The sequence below is a fragment of the Sylvia atricapilla genome, chromosome 7, assembly GCF_009819655.1.
Source record: "Sylvia atricapilla isolate bSylAtr1 chromosome 7, bSylAtr1.pri, whole genome shotgun sequence".
Taxonomy (NCBI): domain Eukaryota; kingdom Metazoa; phylum Chordata; class Aves; order Passeriformes; family Sylviidae; genus Sylvia; species Sylvia atricapilla.
The window spans coordinates 15,207,236-15,220,025 of NC_089146.1; the positions used below are offsets into that span (position 1 = coordinate 15,207,236).

Sequence of the window (12,790 nt, forward strand, 5' to 3'; positions counted from 1 at the left end):
CCTTTCCCAGGAGGCACCAGAAGAATCTGTGGTACCATAATATACAGCAGGGCAGGGAGATTTTCTGGTAGCAACAATGATAAGAGAATTCAAGGATGAAGTTCTTGAATTGCTGATGATAAGGTGTAACAGCTCATCTAAAACTGCCTTTGTACCTGAGGACTAAAAGGTGGCAAATATGATACAGCTTTTTTAAACCCATTCTATGGAGAATGAAAGGGTGGTTTTTTTTACTAGGCAAATGAACAGGTACCTCAATAAGAACAGTACAATAGAACACCTCATCCTGTAAACTGCCTGTAAAGTGTCAACATAATTCCTTTGTAAAGATAAGTCCTCCTTTACCAGCCTGTTTATACGGGTCGACAATGTGAACAAGGATGTTTAAATCTACATAATCTGAACTACCAACAAGGTTTTTCACAAAACCTCTTGACAAAGGTTTTTAAGAAATTGGCATAGGAGGATTTTTGCATGACAAGAAGATGCTTGGGAGGTAAGTGAGCTGAGGAAATTTGCTATTGGCAAAACTCTCCAAGGCAGCGAGGATTAAGAAAGACCACAAAAATTGTGAAACACCTTGATGAGACTGACAAGCCAGACAATAGTGGTTGGTAAATTTACATCTAGATATTTCTAAAGTGAGGCACATGGAAGTAAAAATTGACATAACTTGACATAGAAAGTAGTGTGCTAGGAATTGGCCATCAAGACTTGGGAATGAAAGCTTAGGTTTATAGTAGTGGTTCCTTGAAAATATTAGCTCAAAGTTCAATAGTGATGTACCCAGGGTATTTTTTATGGTTCTTGTCCATATTTTCAATATATTTATTGAATTAGTTGATTTTTGGCAGAACTGAGATGGGCAACAAGAATGTAGAAAGGAATGGAATGACTTCCATGCACAGAATGACTGAGTAGTACAAAGATAACTTGGGACGTGATACAGGTTTTATAAAATTGATTTTTATGAAAGTATTATTTCTTGGCACTGAAGACTTTAGGCATTGGGAGTGCATGTAAAGTGTGCAAACTGGTTTACATCAGTTTCAGGGGTAACTATGCAAGAGAAAGTCACTGGAATTTATCAAATACACAGAAAACACCAGAGTCTGGAAAATTTTTGGTGGGAAAATATGAAAAAAGTGAAAGGAAACACAATGTCTGTGTTGCCCCTGTCTGTCCTGTATGTTGCTACACTTGTAATTCCTAGGTGCCTTTAAAGTTCTTGTTGCAAATCTCAGTAGCTGTAGAGTATTTTTGCCTGAATTCTTTTAATCCTTGCTCACTTTGATAGTTTGGGTGGTTTTAACGAGACTCATTGCAAAAAAGATGGTATCTTCAACTTTCTTGAAAAGACATTTTTAAATTTAACTTTTTATTAAACCAGTTGAAATAGGAGAACAGTATACTAACAGGTTGTTAAACCTAGTTATGACTACCAGAGCACTATGAATTGCTTTGTTAAATCCCCCTGTAGCATAAGCAGCACAGTGCCAATTTTTATTTGCATTTGTGGTAGCTGTTAGCTTCTGTTATTATTTTGGTTTATAGATCTGGTTCTTAAATACTGGTACTCCCCACTGGGCAAACTATGCTGCATCATTTCCTAATAAATACCTCAGCAAATATCTCTCTCCCTGCAGTGAAGAGGATAATTTTGTGTAGGGATCTAAGATCAGTTTACCCTGCAGCATTAATCTCCTAGCAGAGAGATACCATTTTATTTTTCCAGCATGCTGTAATCCACCCCAGTTTCTGATATATTTAAAGCCTATTAATTGTTAATGTTGCACTTCTTGAATTCTAATCATGAGCAGCCTGCATGCAGGGCTCCGGTTTGGGAAGGATCATTACCCACTCCCCTGGGGATCACAAGTGGTACTTTCTGGAGGCAGCATGGGCTGTATTGTTTTCGTGGATTTTTGTCCTTGTGCTGCTACATCTGTTTGAAACTGGGACTTTGTGCACAGTCTGCGTTGTGTGGTGGTGAAGTGCCTTGCCTCGCGCTAGCGCTGTGGATTGTTATTTGGAATGCACAGAGGAGTCATTGATCACTACTTCTTCCCTTTGTATTTTTTTTTTTAAACGGGACTGCAGACACTTGTGGGTACTTTTGCTATTTCTTTTCACCGATCTCAGACACTCCAAATGGTTGAGGTACTTTTGAACATTACTGTTTTCTTCTAGATTAACTGATTAACACTTAGTATTTAAGTTGAAACGTAAAACATAGCTTCGAGTTAAGAAAAAAATCCAACTAATTCTTCCCTAATAATAGAGCAATCTTTTGACATGTATTATAAATGTAATAGTATATATTGACTGCCGTATCTATTATAAAGTGTTTGCTCAAAAAACCTTTCTAATCTGCATGTATAATTATGATACACTATGAAGGGTGATGCTGTAAATTGTACAAGTCACAAAAAAATTTGTTTTGTTGTATTTTCAGCTTTTAGACTTGGAACTCTCACTGTGCCCTAGAAATAGAAGAAACGGGTAACAAGGGCATTTATTTCAGGGTTTTTTTTAGATTTTGTCACAATTCATTGTAACAACACTGCATCATTAAATAATTCAGTAGATCATTCCAGATGAGGTGGTTTAACTTTTGCATTGTCGTGTGGTATCCCTGTGGCAATGAAATACAGTATTTAGTGGCAGAAGGTGATAAAAATTAAATTACCTCTCTGGAAATTTTATTACTAATGACATTTACAAAGGCATGCATTCAGTTTAAAATGAATGCAGCAAGGAATATAAGTAGCCATTGTCAAAAAAAAAAAAAAAAAAAAAAGGAAGAGTGCCTAATGTTACCTAATACACTTGGGGAATATCTTCTTAAGCAGATACAATGCAGTATGTTTTCCTTGAATTTGTTTTTTTGTGTGTGTACATGCATGTGCAGAAAATCCTCGGTAGTGCAGACTTCTCTGGAAGCTTAAAATTTGTACTAAGGGAAAATTAAAGTCTTTATCTTGATGTTTACAAAGTCTGGAGGCAGGTGATTTGCTGTTCTAATTGTTCAGTGGATCAGTTACTTCAGCTGTTCTCTCATCCTTTTGCAAGTCGGCTTAGTACCAAGTGTGCCTTGTGGATCATCTGGGATTAAACAGGCAGGTTTGGTTTCTTCTGGTAGTACTGTAAAGGAAAAAAACATCACTGAGCTTCCAGTGCAAGCTTCAGAAAAATCTAATTTTATAGCAAATCAAACGATTTTCTTCCAGGCTGGTTAAAAACAAAATGGGAAAATGAGCACTTAACTTTTGTTGTAAACTGGCTTTTTTTTCCCTTTCCTCTTCATAATCCAGTGTTTATCTTAGATAAGGATGAGGAACCACACATTCACAGATGCTCATGGGATCATTTGGGTTGAAAGGGATCTCAGATGTCATCTGGTCCAATGTCCTGCTCAGAGCAGGATCAGTTGTGAGACCAGACCAGGTATTCTTGCGGTTTTTTAATTAGAAAATTTTGTCTGAATATTTTTGCATCAGGAAATTAATTTTAATCTGTATTCATGTCACATCAGGAAGAATGACATGTTGTGACAGGCCTTGACACAGCAGCAGTTGTAAGCTCTGTTTTCTGAACATCCTGTGTCATTCCCTGGTTCTGTGGTGTTAACAACAGAGCACTCTGTGATCCTGAGCATATTTGTGACCAACAGGAGTCCTGATATTTAGCAAAGATGAAATCAGTTCTGACTTCCTGAAAAGGTTCAGTCAAATTTAGGAGTAATACATTCCGATTTTTCCTTTCTCCCACATTTTTTTCCAGTGTTAAAATGTTTTCTGAAGTGTGCTAATTTTCCTGGTACAAACACTCCCTTCATGTTCCTCCAAACTTCAGCCTTCCCATGGGTTCTGTCACTCATCAGTTCTGCATGGAAATGCTTGGGGATTGAACCTCTTTTCCCAGCAAATGGTATTTGTAACGGAGCCTGCAAAGGACCTCCTTTCACAAGGAGCTCTCCGGGAGCAAATATTTTTCAAATAAGTGCTAATATTTGTCACTCAAAGGAAAACATGTAGAAATAAATGACAGTGACTTGTCAGGGTGCAAAAGTGGTTTCTGTAATGTGTCTGTTGGAGCGGTGGATGATAGGGGAGGGCTTTCATTTGCAATTCAGTTGTGGTAGTGGGGCTCTGCAGCCCACAGGATGTGCAGGGTTGGGGAAAGAATACTTGGTAACCTGGGGATGACAATGAAGCTGCCTGTTCTTCATCAGCTTTATCATGCTGTCAATTCCCTAACCAATGTTAAATCTAATTATTGTGAGGGCTGGAATCTTATTTCTCCTGTTTATCTCAAAAAAGGAAAGAAAAGAGCTTTCTGCTGCAAGTGTGATTATTATTATTATTATTATTATTATTATTATTATTATTATTATTATTATTATTATTCTGTACTCTTTATTGCCCTGCAAAGTTTTAAATTGGTTATTGTTTGTTCTCCAGATGGATCCTGTGCAAAAAGCAGTCATAAACCATACGTTTGGAGTGTCCATTCCCCCAAAGAAGAAACAAGTCATTTCTTGTAATGTCTGCCAGCTTCGTTTTAATTCTGACGTGAGTATTGCGTGTTTTTCTGCCTTTTTTAAAATTTTTTTTTTGGTACATTATGTATAATTAATCTAAATCTCTTTTTCCCAAATAACTCATTCCAATTCTACCTACATTCTGCTCATCCTGATGGAGTAGTATCTTGTCCACTCAGAGGCAGAAGTCCATGGAGCATGAACTCTTAATTTTCTTGGATAGCTCTGGTATGATATCCAATGCCACATCCGTAGGTGAGATCCCATTTGATGGTTCAATAACCTTCAAGAGGCATTGCAAAAATAAATGTTTGCCTGAGTTTGATTTTTTTTTAAAAGGAGGTGAAGCAGAAAAGCTTCCCAGTGAGTTCTCCAGGTCATACTTGCTTTCCTTCCAGAAGAAATAGCTTTTTCTTGTTGTTTGTACATCCTTGCTGATATGTCTTTCCATTTCTGAATAAAGTCACTCTTTCAATAGCTTCCATTCATAATAAATATAAACACTTAGTTCTAGCTGTCATTTTGAGAATGAGAAATTCAAAGAAACAGTTTCCTGGAGGTTAATTTAAAAAAAAAATCATTACAAAAGAGTACACTGGTATTTATAAAATATGCAATCGTTTAATTTTTTTTTTTCCTAAGTAGCTTGAAAATTGAAGAAATTCAAGGAAACTATGTCTAAGAAAATTATGACCTTTCACAGTTAAGGAGTATGTATTTGTTGAGACTATTACTAATATCATTAAGTTAATAAAAAATACCCCAAATTTACAGATTTTTTTTTTTTATATCAAGGGTAAGAATAAATCCCTGAGTGATGTGTTAATATTACATATTTTTCTGTCATAATTTTGATCTCTGACACAGTTTGCAAGCACCTCCTCAAAGCCTTTGAGTGTTTTATGCTCCTAGAGATTTGCAGTAAAGCACCCGTACCCATTACCCTGGTTTTCTCTGCCTCTAACATTTCACTTTGGAAAGTGTCTTGTAAAGTGTTTTCCCCAGTTTGCCTTTCTTGTCTAAGCTGGTAAGGATTTTGAAGCAGTGCTATCTTAGCTTCAAATTGATTTCTAAATCTGTCATCGTTTGACAAGCTTATTAGACTTCCTTTGAAGTGGCAATATCTGCTTAGCTAGCTGATCTCAGAAGTCATTTTTTTAAATTTAGTTTGCTTGTCTTTCTACTTTAAGGTTAAAATTTAAGGGGGGAAGAAATCTTTTCTGCTCTGATACTTGGTCCAGGTATCTCCTTTTGCTGATTAAATCAGGGAACCAATAACATTTTTTAATATTTTCTTTGTCTTCATGGATCTTGCTTCTGAGGTGGATCCATCACCAGTGAGGCAGCTCGGGCTGTCCTCACTCTTCCCTCTCCTCTTGAGGTCAGAGTCCCTCTGATGGTGGGTCCTGTCCCCAGAGGAGTCACCCACTTTGTCTGTGCTGACATTCAGGCGGACAGTCAGCACTTCAGGCAGATAAATTGAATCACAACTGAGTAGATTGAAGCAAGCAAATGAAAGAAGAGCTGAAATGTAATATCGTTTTGTATGTCTGTCAACTAAGCAATTTTTCCTGTCTAGTCTTACAAAGCAGAACAAAAAGCATGTATCATATTCTGCTTTAAATAGTGGCATCACAAAAGCATGGCACATTATAGCCACACTCCTTCTTCTGGGCCAGATGTATTCAATCAGGTGGTGTGCTCACTCTTACTAAATTTGATGTTCACTTGTAGGTACTAGAAAATATCATCATCCTTTTGGAACAAATGTTTGTGAGAAAGGATGAAGCACTATGATTGTGATACTTTACATGCTGGAATGCAGCACCTCTACTTTCTACAGAAGTTACTTTACTAGGACATTCACAAGCAACGCAGAAATTTGATTTTGGAAAGTGCAAAGGTTATAGAATGTTACGAATACCAAAGGATACTTAAATATAAACCTAATTCACAACTGTTTCATAACCTCAACACCCAGGAATATTTGGAGAATGAGTCTTCATAGTGTAGTACTTCTATTTTAAAAGCTTTCTAGCTTTTCATTGGGTTATTTAGTTTCTCCTAATGAGAAGCTGTACATAAGATTCTAAATTTTTCTTCAGGTTCAGTCCTTTAACCTTAAGAATAATTTATCTGAGCATGTGCTCCATCTTTTTTTCTGAGAGTGAGATCCTATTTTGTTTGAATGTTATTCTCACCTAGGCAAATAGACACCCCCCCATCTGTATTGTTATTGTTTCACCGAAGTAATGGCAGTGGGATTTCAACCAAGCTCTGCAGAATCACTTTTCTTTCTTAGCTTGTTGAAACTCCTGTGCAGAAATAAAAATCTGGACACTGCATATATTTTTCTTTTTGGTCTCTTTGGACCAAAAATAATGTGAAATTATGCTCACATTATTTAGGGCATGGAATAATCTTTACATTCCATCCTTTGTTTGCTAACTGGGGAAGAAGGGAGGCATATAGGTGTGAACCTTCTGACCACTGAATATTTCCGGAAATTGTTGGGACCATGTGACATGCTTTTGACTAGCAGCAAACTCTGTTAATCTGAATTAAACCTCCAGTGTAGCACACTGCAGAATGAGATTTGTGGTACAGTCACTCCACACTTGCAATTTCTTCTCATTCTACAAGGCTGACATACTTCTTGTTGCTGCTTCGCATTCCATTCCTTTGAACTTTCTTTGACCTAAATTATGCAATTAAGTGTGTGGGGGGGGGGAAGGCAAAATGAAGCTATAAAGTGTCCTTTTTTAATTTATTTTTATTCTAAATTAATTTCACTTGCATGGTGTTTAAGGATGCTGACCTCATTCTGGTGGTGTTTCATCAATTGCACAAAAAACACACGGACAGCGGGTACTAATCTGTGAGAAGAAAATTGGTTTCCTTGCCTACAATCTTTTCCTTGTGCTGTGGGCATTCACTGGGCTCAATCAATAGACAAAAAACCCCCATCAGACTAGTCAATTTATAGTTGTCAAACCTCCCACTAAATTAATACAGTGAATTGCAAAGGTTTTGGGTTTCTTTTGCTTATGTGTCTGCAAGTTTAGCTTTGGTGAGAGTGTTCTGGCATCAGATTCAGAGGCAGGGATCTGCAGCTACCTGTAGGAAAAGAAAGATCAGAGATGGGAGGAAATTTTTAAATTTAAATGTTTTAAAATAGGTTGTCTTGAATGTGGGATTATGCATGTATTGAAGAGATGACTGCTATATTTTCAAAAATCAAGTTCCTAGATTGATTTTCCTTCTGCTATATTAACTTTTCTAACTGAGCTCTTCAGGATCTCCCAGTCTGCAATTTTTAAAAGTACAACATGAAGAAAACCTCTGTGAAAAACTCTAAGTTTTGTCTAGTCTTGATATGCCTGTCCTCTTCCAAAAAAGAAATTATAGTATTTGACTCATATTTACAGACATTCAACATCATTCTCTGCTTGTTTTTTTAAAATATTTTCAGCTGCATTTTGGTCAAACTGGAAGTTGTCTGTTTCTGCTAATAAATTCTAGTACGACTATTTTGGACCCCCCTTCCAATCTGTGTCAACTCCAGAATAAACTATAGTTCAGATGAGATGATGCAAGGTCTTCCAAAACAGAAATAAAAGTGTCATCTTTGAAGTAACAGCAAACTAAAATTGTCTTTATAGCCTGACCTTTGAAGTCCTTCTGGGCAATTATATTTATAAAAGTAGTATCAACATTACAGCAATGATAACTGAGGTTGCTTCAACCACATTTTTTTTGCATGATCTGCTTAAGATACCCTTGCTGGAACTCAGAGTAGGAGTAGGTGCCCAAATCTAAGTGTTTTGGTGTTTGAAGATCTGAAGTGTCTAGGACATCCACACCTGACTGATTAACTGAAAAAGGACACCCGAGGACATGACAAATTATATGGGATGCCTGCCTCTAGAACTGAGCACCCACTCATTCAGTTTGCCTTCTGGATTACTTTTACTTTTCTTCTTTTAGTTTTCTTTCTTTTATTTTGAAGAGGTGAGAGAAGAGAGAAGCAGTATTCAGTGAGGAGAAAAAGCATAAAACTATAGGAATAGAGGAAGTGAAATGGGCAAAAAATGTGAGGATGGAATAGAGAAAAGGGCTCTTTCCTGAACTTGTTTTTAATGGTGATCAATACCAGGAGTAAAGTACAGTTGAATTAGTTTAGAAATCTCATTTGAGGGAAGATAGTGTTATGGAGATTGATAGTTAATGAGGGTGATTAAACAGTATTGTCAATGAGATACATATTCTAGTCTGTATAAACTTAATTCTGTTATATAGAGGAACATACTCATTTTGAAAATAGTTTTTTTTTTTTAAAAAGAAGAAAGCAATATTATCCTTTAACAGTTGCAATTGGATGTGCTTCGGTGTTTTGGAATAAACACAAGTATTTCCATCTTTGCATCAAATTATCTGTGAACACCATGTTACTTTTTGATTTCTTCATGGTGATGACACATCATGTACTCCAGTGCAGCAATGACTACAGTGTCAGTGAAGTTCAGGCTATGGTCTTGTGTTATAATCCAGCTCAGAAAAAATGAGAAATACTCAGTTATATTTACTACCATGAGAGACTCGGCAGCAGGAGAGGAAGGATTTCCATGGAACAGATTGTGACTGTGAGTCAGATTTTACAGTATGCTTATTCCACTAAGAGGAAGCAAGATATGCTGCGAAAGATCTAGCTTAGCCTTTGAAGAAACCCTTTTGTCTTTTCTTTTAAGAATTCTGGGATTGATTACATAGGTTTGTATGGTGATAGTAATTATATATACTACAGACATTCTTGCAAAACCAAAAATCATCTTGAATGAGTGTCCTGGTTCTGCCCAGGACAGGGCTGATGTTTTGCAGTAGCTGTGGGAGGCATGGCCAGAGCCTGGAGATTGTTCTACACTACCTCACATCCTTGCTAGGAGTGGACAAAAGGGACTCCCTTTAAGAAGGGGTTCCTTCCACTCACTCTTATCTTAACTCATCTTCTTATCTCACTGCTGTTTCCATTAAATTGCTTTGTATATCAACCCAGAGGGCTGATGCCTCCATTTGGAGGGGGGAAGGGAATGACACATGATTATAGCTGGAGTGCTAAATTGGGGCATACCATTGCTAAACCACAACAATGAGTTTCCTGAATGCATATGATACCAATGAGAGGGTCCAGTACCAAAAGGGCAAGGGGAAAAATGTCCTTTTTTTACTCCATATAGACTCCAGCTCTGCCTACCCCTGGCTCCTTCTTTCTCATTCCTTCTGGCCACCAGATGAATCTGCAGCATTTTCCTCACACAACTGGTGTGTGGCAATAAATCTCCCAGTAGCTGTGGAGCACTGGCCCCAAGATGTCTCTTGTGTTTGTAGCTTTCAGCCATGAGGGAAAAGTGAGTTGAAGTTGGAACAATATTTGGTCTCTGCAGAATTGCTCTTTTTGCCTTTATCTGAATCATTACCTTGTGTTCAAGTAGTTTCTCTGCTCTTCTTCCTCATTATTATCATTTTATTGTTTAGTCTTGAGGTTGTCAGGATTTTTTTGCCTGGAAAAAAGGAGGCTCTGGGGTTACTTTGTCACTTTCTATGCTTACTTGATAGAAAGTTGTAACAAGTTGGGTGTCAGTCTCTTCTCAAGGAAACAAGTGATAGGATGAGAAAAAACTGCTTCGAGTTGGGCCAGGGGAGTCTTAGATAATATTTTAGGAAAAATTTCTTTACCAAAAGGAAGTTGTCAAACATTGGAACAGACTGTCTGTGGAAGTGATAGTCACCATCCCCTGGAGGTATTTAAAAGATGTGTAGAGATATGTTTTAGTGTGAACATGGCAATGCCAACTTAATATTTGAACTTGCTCTTAGAGGCCCTTTCCAACCCAAAGGTTTCTGTGATAGTCCACAGAGTTTTAGGAGCTTAGGCACTGTACAAGAATGCCAGTACTAATCTAATCCCTTTTTCCAGCAGCCAGGCTTCTCTATAGTCCAAACTTATAAATAAGTGATGATGGCAGTCCACATGTTATTGTTCTGATTTTTGTTTGGTGGTGTTCTTTTTGTAAATAGATTTTGTCATCTGTTGATTGAACCTAAAAGAAATTTCTGCTTCCCTCTGCACACTTTCTGTTTCTTATAGAAATGTCTTTGGCTGTGGTACAGCCTGGTAGGCACCATCTTGTTCACAGGGTATAATTGGATTGAAAATAAACTTGTGTTTGTACAGTGTGTGGCTGTGTAGGTAATGACTGCAATTCAGCCCTTTTTTTTGGTGTCACCTCAAAAATCAGGAGGTGACTCAAAAATCAGGAGGAAACACCTTGTAGGCAAATCAGAAATGCAGATATAACAATTTGGCAATAAGAGACAATGAAGGTCATCTTACTGTTGAATGCATTTAAAGCTAAGAAAGATGATGTGATGATAGTGCTCATCTTTTTAAAAAGTCAGAAGGCAAAATTTTTAAGTTTAGGCAAGTATTACCAAGAGTTGCCTTGTAGATTTAGATAAATCATTCATGCTGTCAAAAGCATAATAAACAAAATAATCAATAGCATCACACAAAAATCTACAGAACTGTCATTGTCTTCTGTCAAAGATTTTACATTTTTCTTATTTATAAGACTATATTGATTCTTTGGGTATGGAGGGTAGTGAAGCGGATAGGAGGTAATTAAAAGCATAAATCTCAGGAACTTGTGAAGGTAATTTTCTGTTTTGTAGACAGAACTGACAAAATGATGAAAGTTGTTAGTTCCAACATGACAGAAATACTGCATGATTATAGGGTACAGGGTTATAACATGATGGAAGTTCTGTTCAAATAACAGCTATTTAATGGAGCTTTTAACTAAATTTGGTAAGGTATTTAAAATATGAGTTGACTTCTTATGACATGGCTGATATTCACAGCTCCTTGGTTTTTCTATGTTCTTTTTAATAATAATCTACCTTACTATTTTGAGCAATTAGGTTTTAGAAATCTGTAAGGATGGAATTGAAAAACTAATGTGTAGCTTTGGTGTAAAAAAGGTATGAACATGCCAGGTTTGCAGATTTCTTCAATTACATCTATTATTAATAACAAATGAGGTAAAACTATATTTTTCAACACTAGTTCCTAATTTATCATGTAATTTTTATTAGAGTCATGGTTGTAGTCTAAATTCTTCATAATTTGTATACTTAAATAAATGTGCATACTCTTACAGAATGGTTCTAACAGGTAAACTAAGTGATCAAACATTTTCTGGAGATCTTACTGTTATGAAATCTTTCTAGTTTAGGATTTGCTCTGAATTAAAATATGGATGAACATATGAAAATATAGATGAAAATATGAAAATATTAACTGAAACATTAACATTTCTCTACTCCTGTCATTGTAATCAACTTGATGTATCAATGTAGGCAGGAACACAGGTTTTGAGAGGTGTTCTTTTCACAGTATAAGTTATGGCTATGTTTAGGACATGCGTACTCTTTTTAGCTTGAATTTGTGTAAATTTTTTTGTAATATGCAGGAAAAAATTCTTCTTTATGACTATTCCATAACAGAATGGAAGTTTTCAGGATTCTTACATATCTGTTCAGTATTTCAGTTGTTTCATTTTCCGTGGTTGAACTGTTACTGGTAAAGGTTTTCGTGGTGTTTTCGACAAAATATTTTTCATTAGATATTACCAATTATATCAGCACCAAATGAACGCAGGATTTGAGACAGAATCATTGAGGGTGGAAAAGACCTCTCAAATAATCAAGTCCAGCCACCACCATGTTCACACTAAACCGTAACCCCAAGTGCCACACCCAGATGGTTTTTGAGCGGTTTCAGGGATAGTGACTGCACCACTTCACCAGGCAGCCTGTTAGAGTTAGAATTGCTGTTGAGAGTATTTCACATCCAGGGTGGAATTCCTGCTTTAAGAAGATGCAGTAGCAAGCTAGAAGAAGTAGGAGCTGTGAGCCACCATGATCAGTTCCAGTTAGTTGTGGCACTCACCTAGTATTGCACAGCTCAAGGCATGAAACTGCATTTCCCACAGTCTCCCTTTATTTCTCCTTCTTTCTGTCCATGCAGATCTACATACATTTAATTGTGTATGTTAATTTCCAGACTGGATGATGTGGTAGCAGATTCAAGCATTCAGCTAAAGAGCTCATGGTACAACTGTCTTGTTTCCATGAACACCTAATGAAGGGCTACTTCAGCTGATCTTGAATATACCTGTAAAAAATCTT

General features: G+C 36.8%; 1 protein-coding gene across 4 annotated transcripts in view; it reads left to right on the forward strand.

Moving 5' to 3' along the window:
- ZNF385B (zinc finger protein 385B) overlaps positions 1-12,790 on the forward strand; it is a 125,899-nt gene that overhangs the window by 84,519 nt on the left and 28,590 nt on the right. For 3 of the 4 annotated variants that reach the window (XM_066322720.1, XM_066322722.1, XM_066322721.1), the window contains one exon: positions 4,464-4,574. In XM_066322720.1, coding sequence (XP_066178817.1) covers positions 4,464-4,574 — 111 coding nt within the window. Of the gene's footprint in view, positions 1-2,054; positions 2,161-4,463; positions 4,575-12,790 lie in introns of those variants that run through there. The other variant, XM_066322723.1, reaches the window with a different exon arrangement.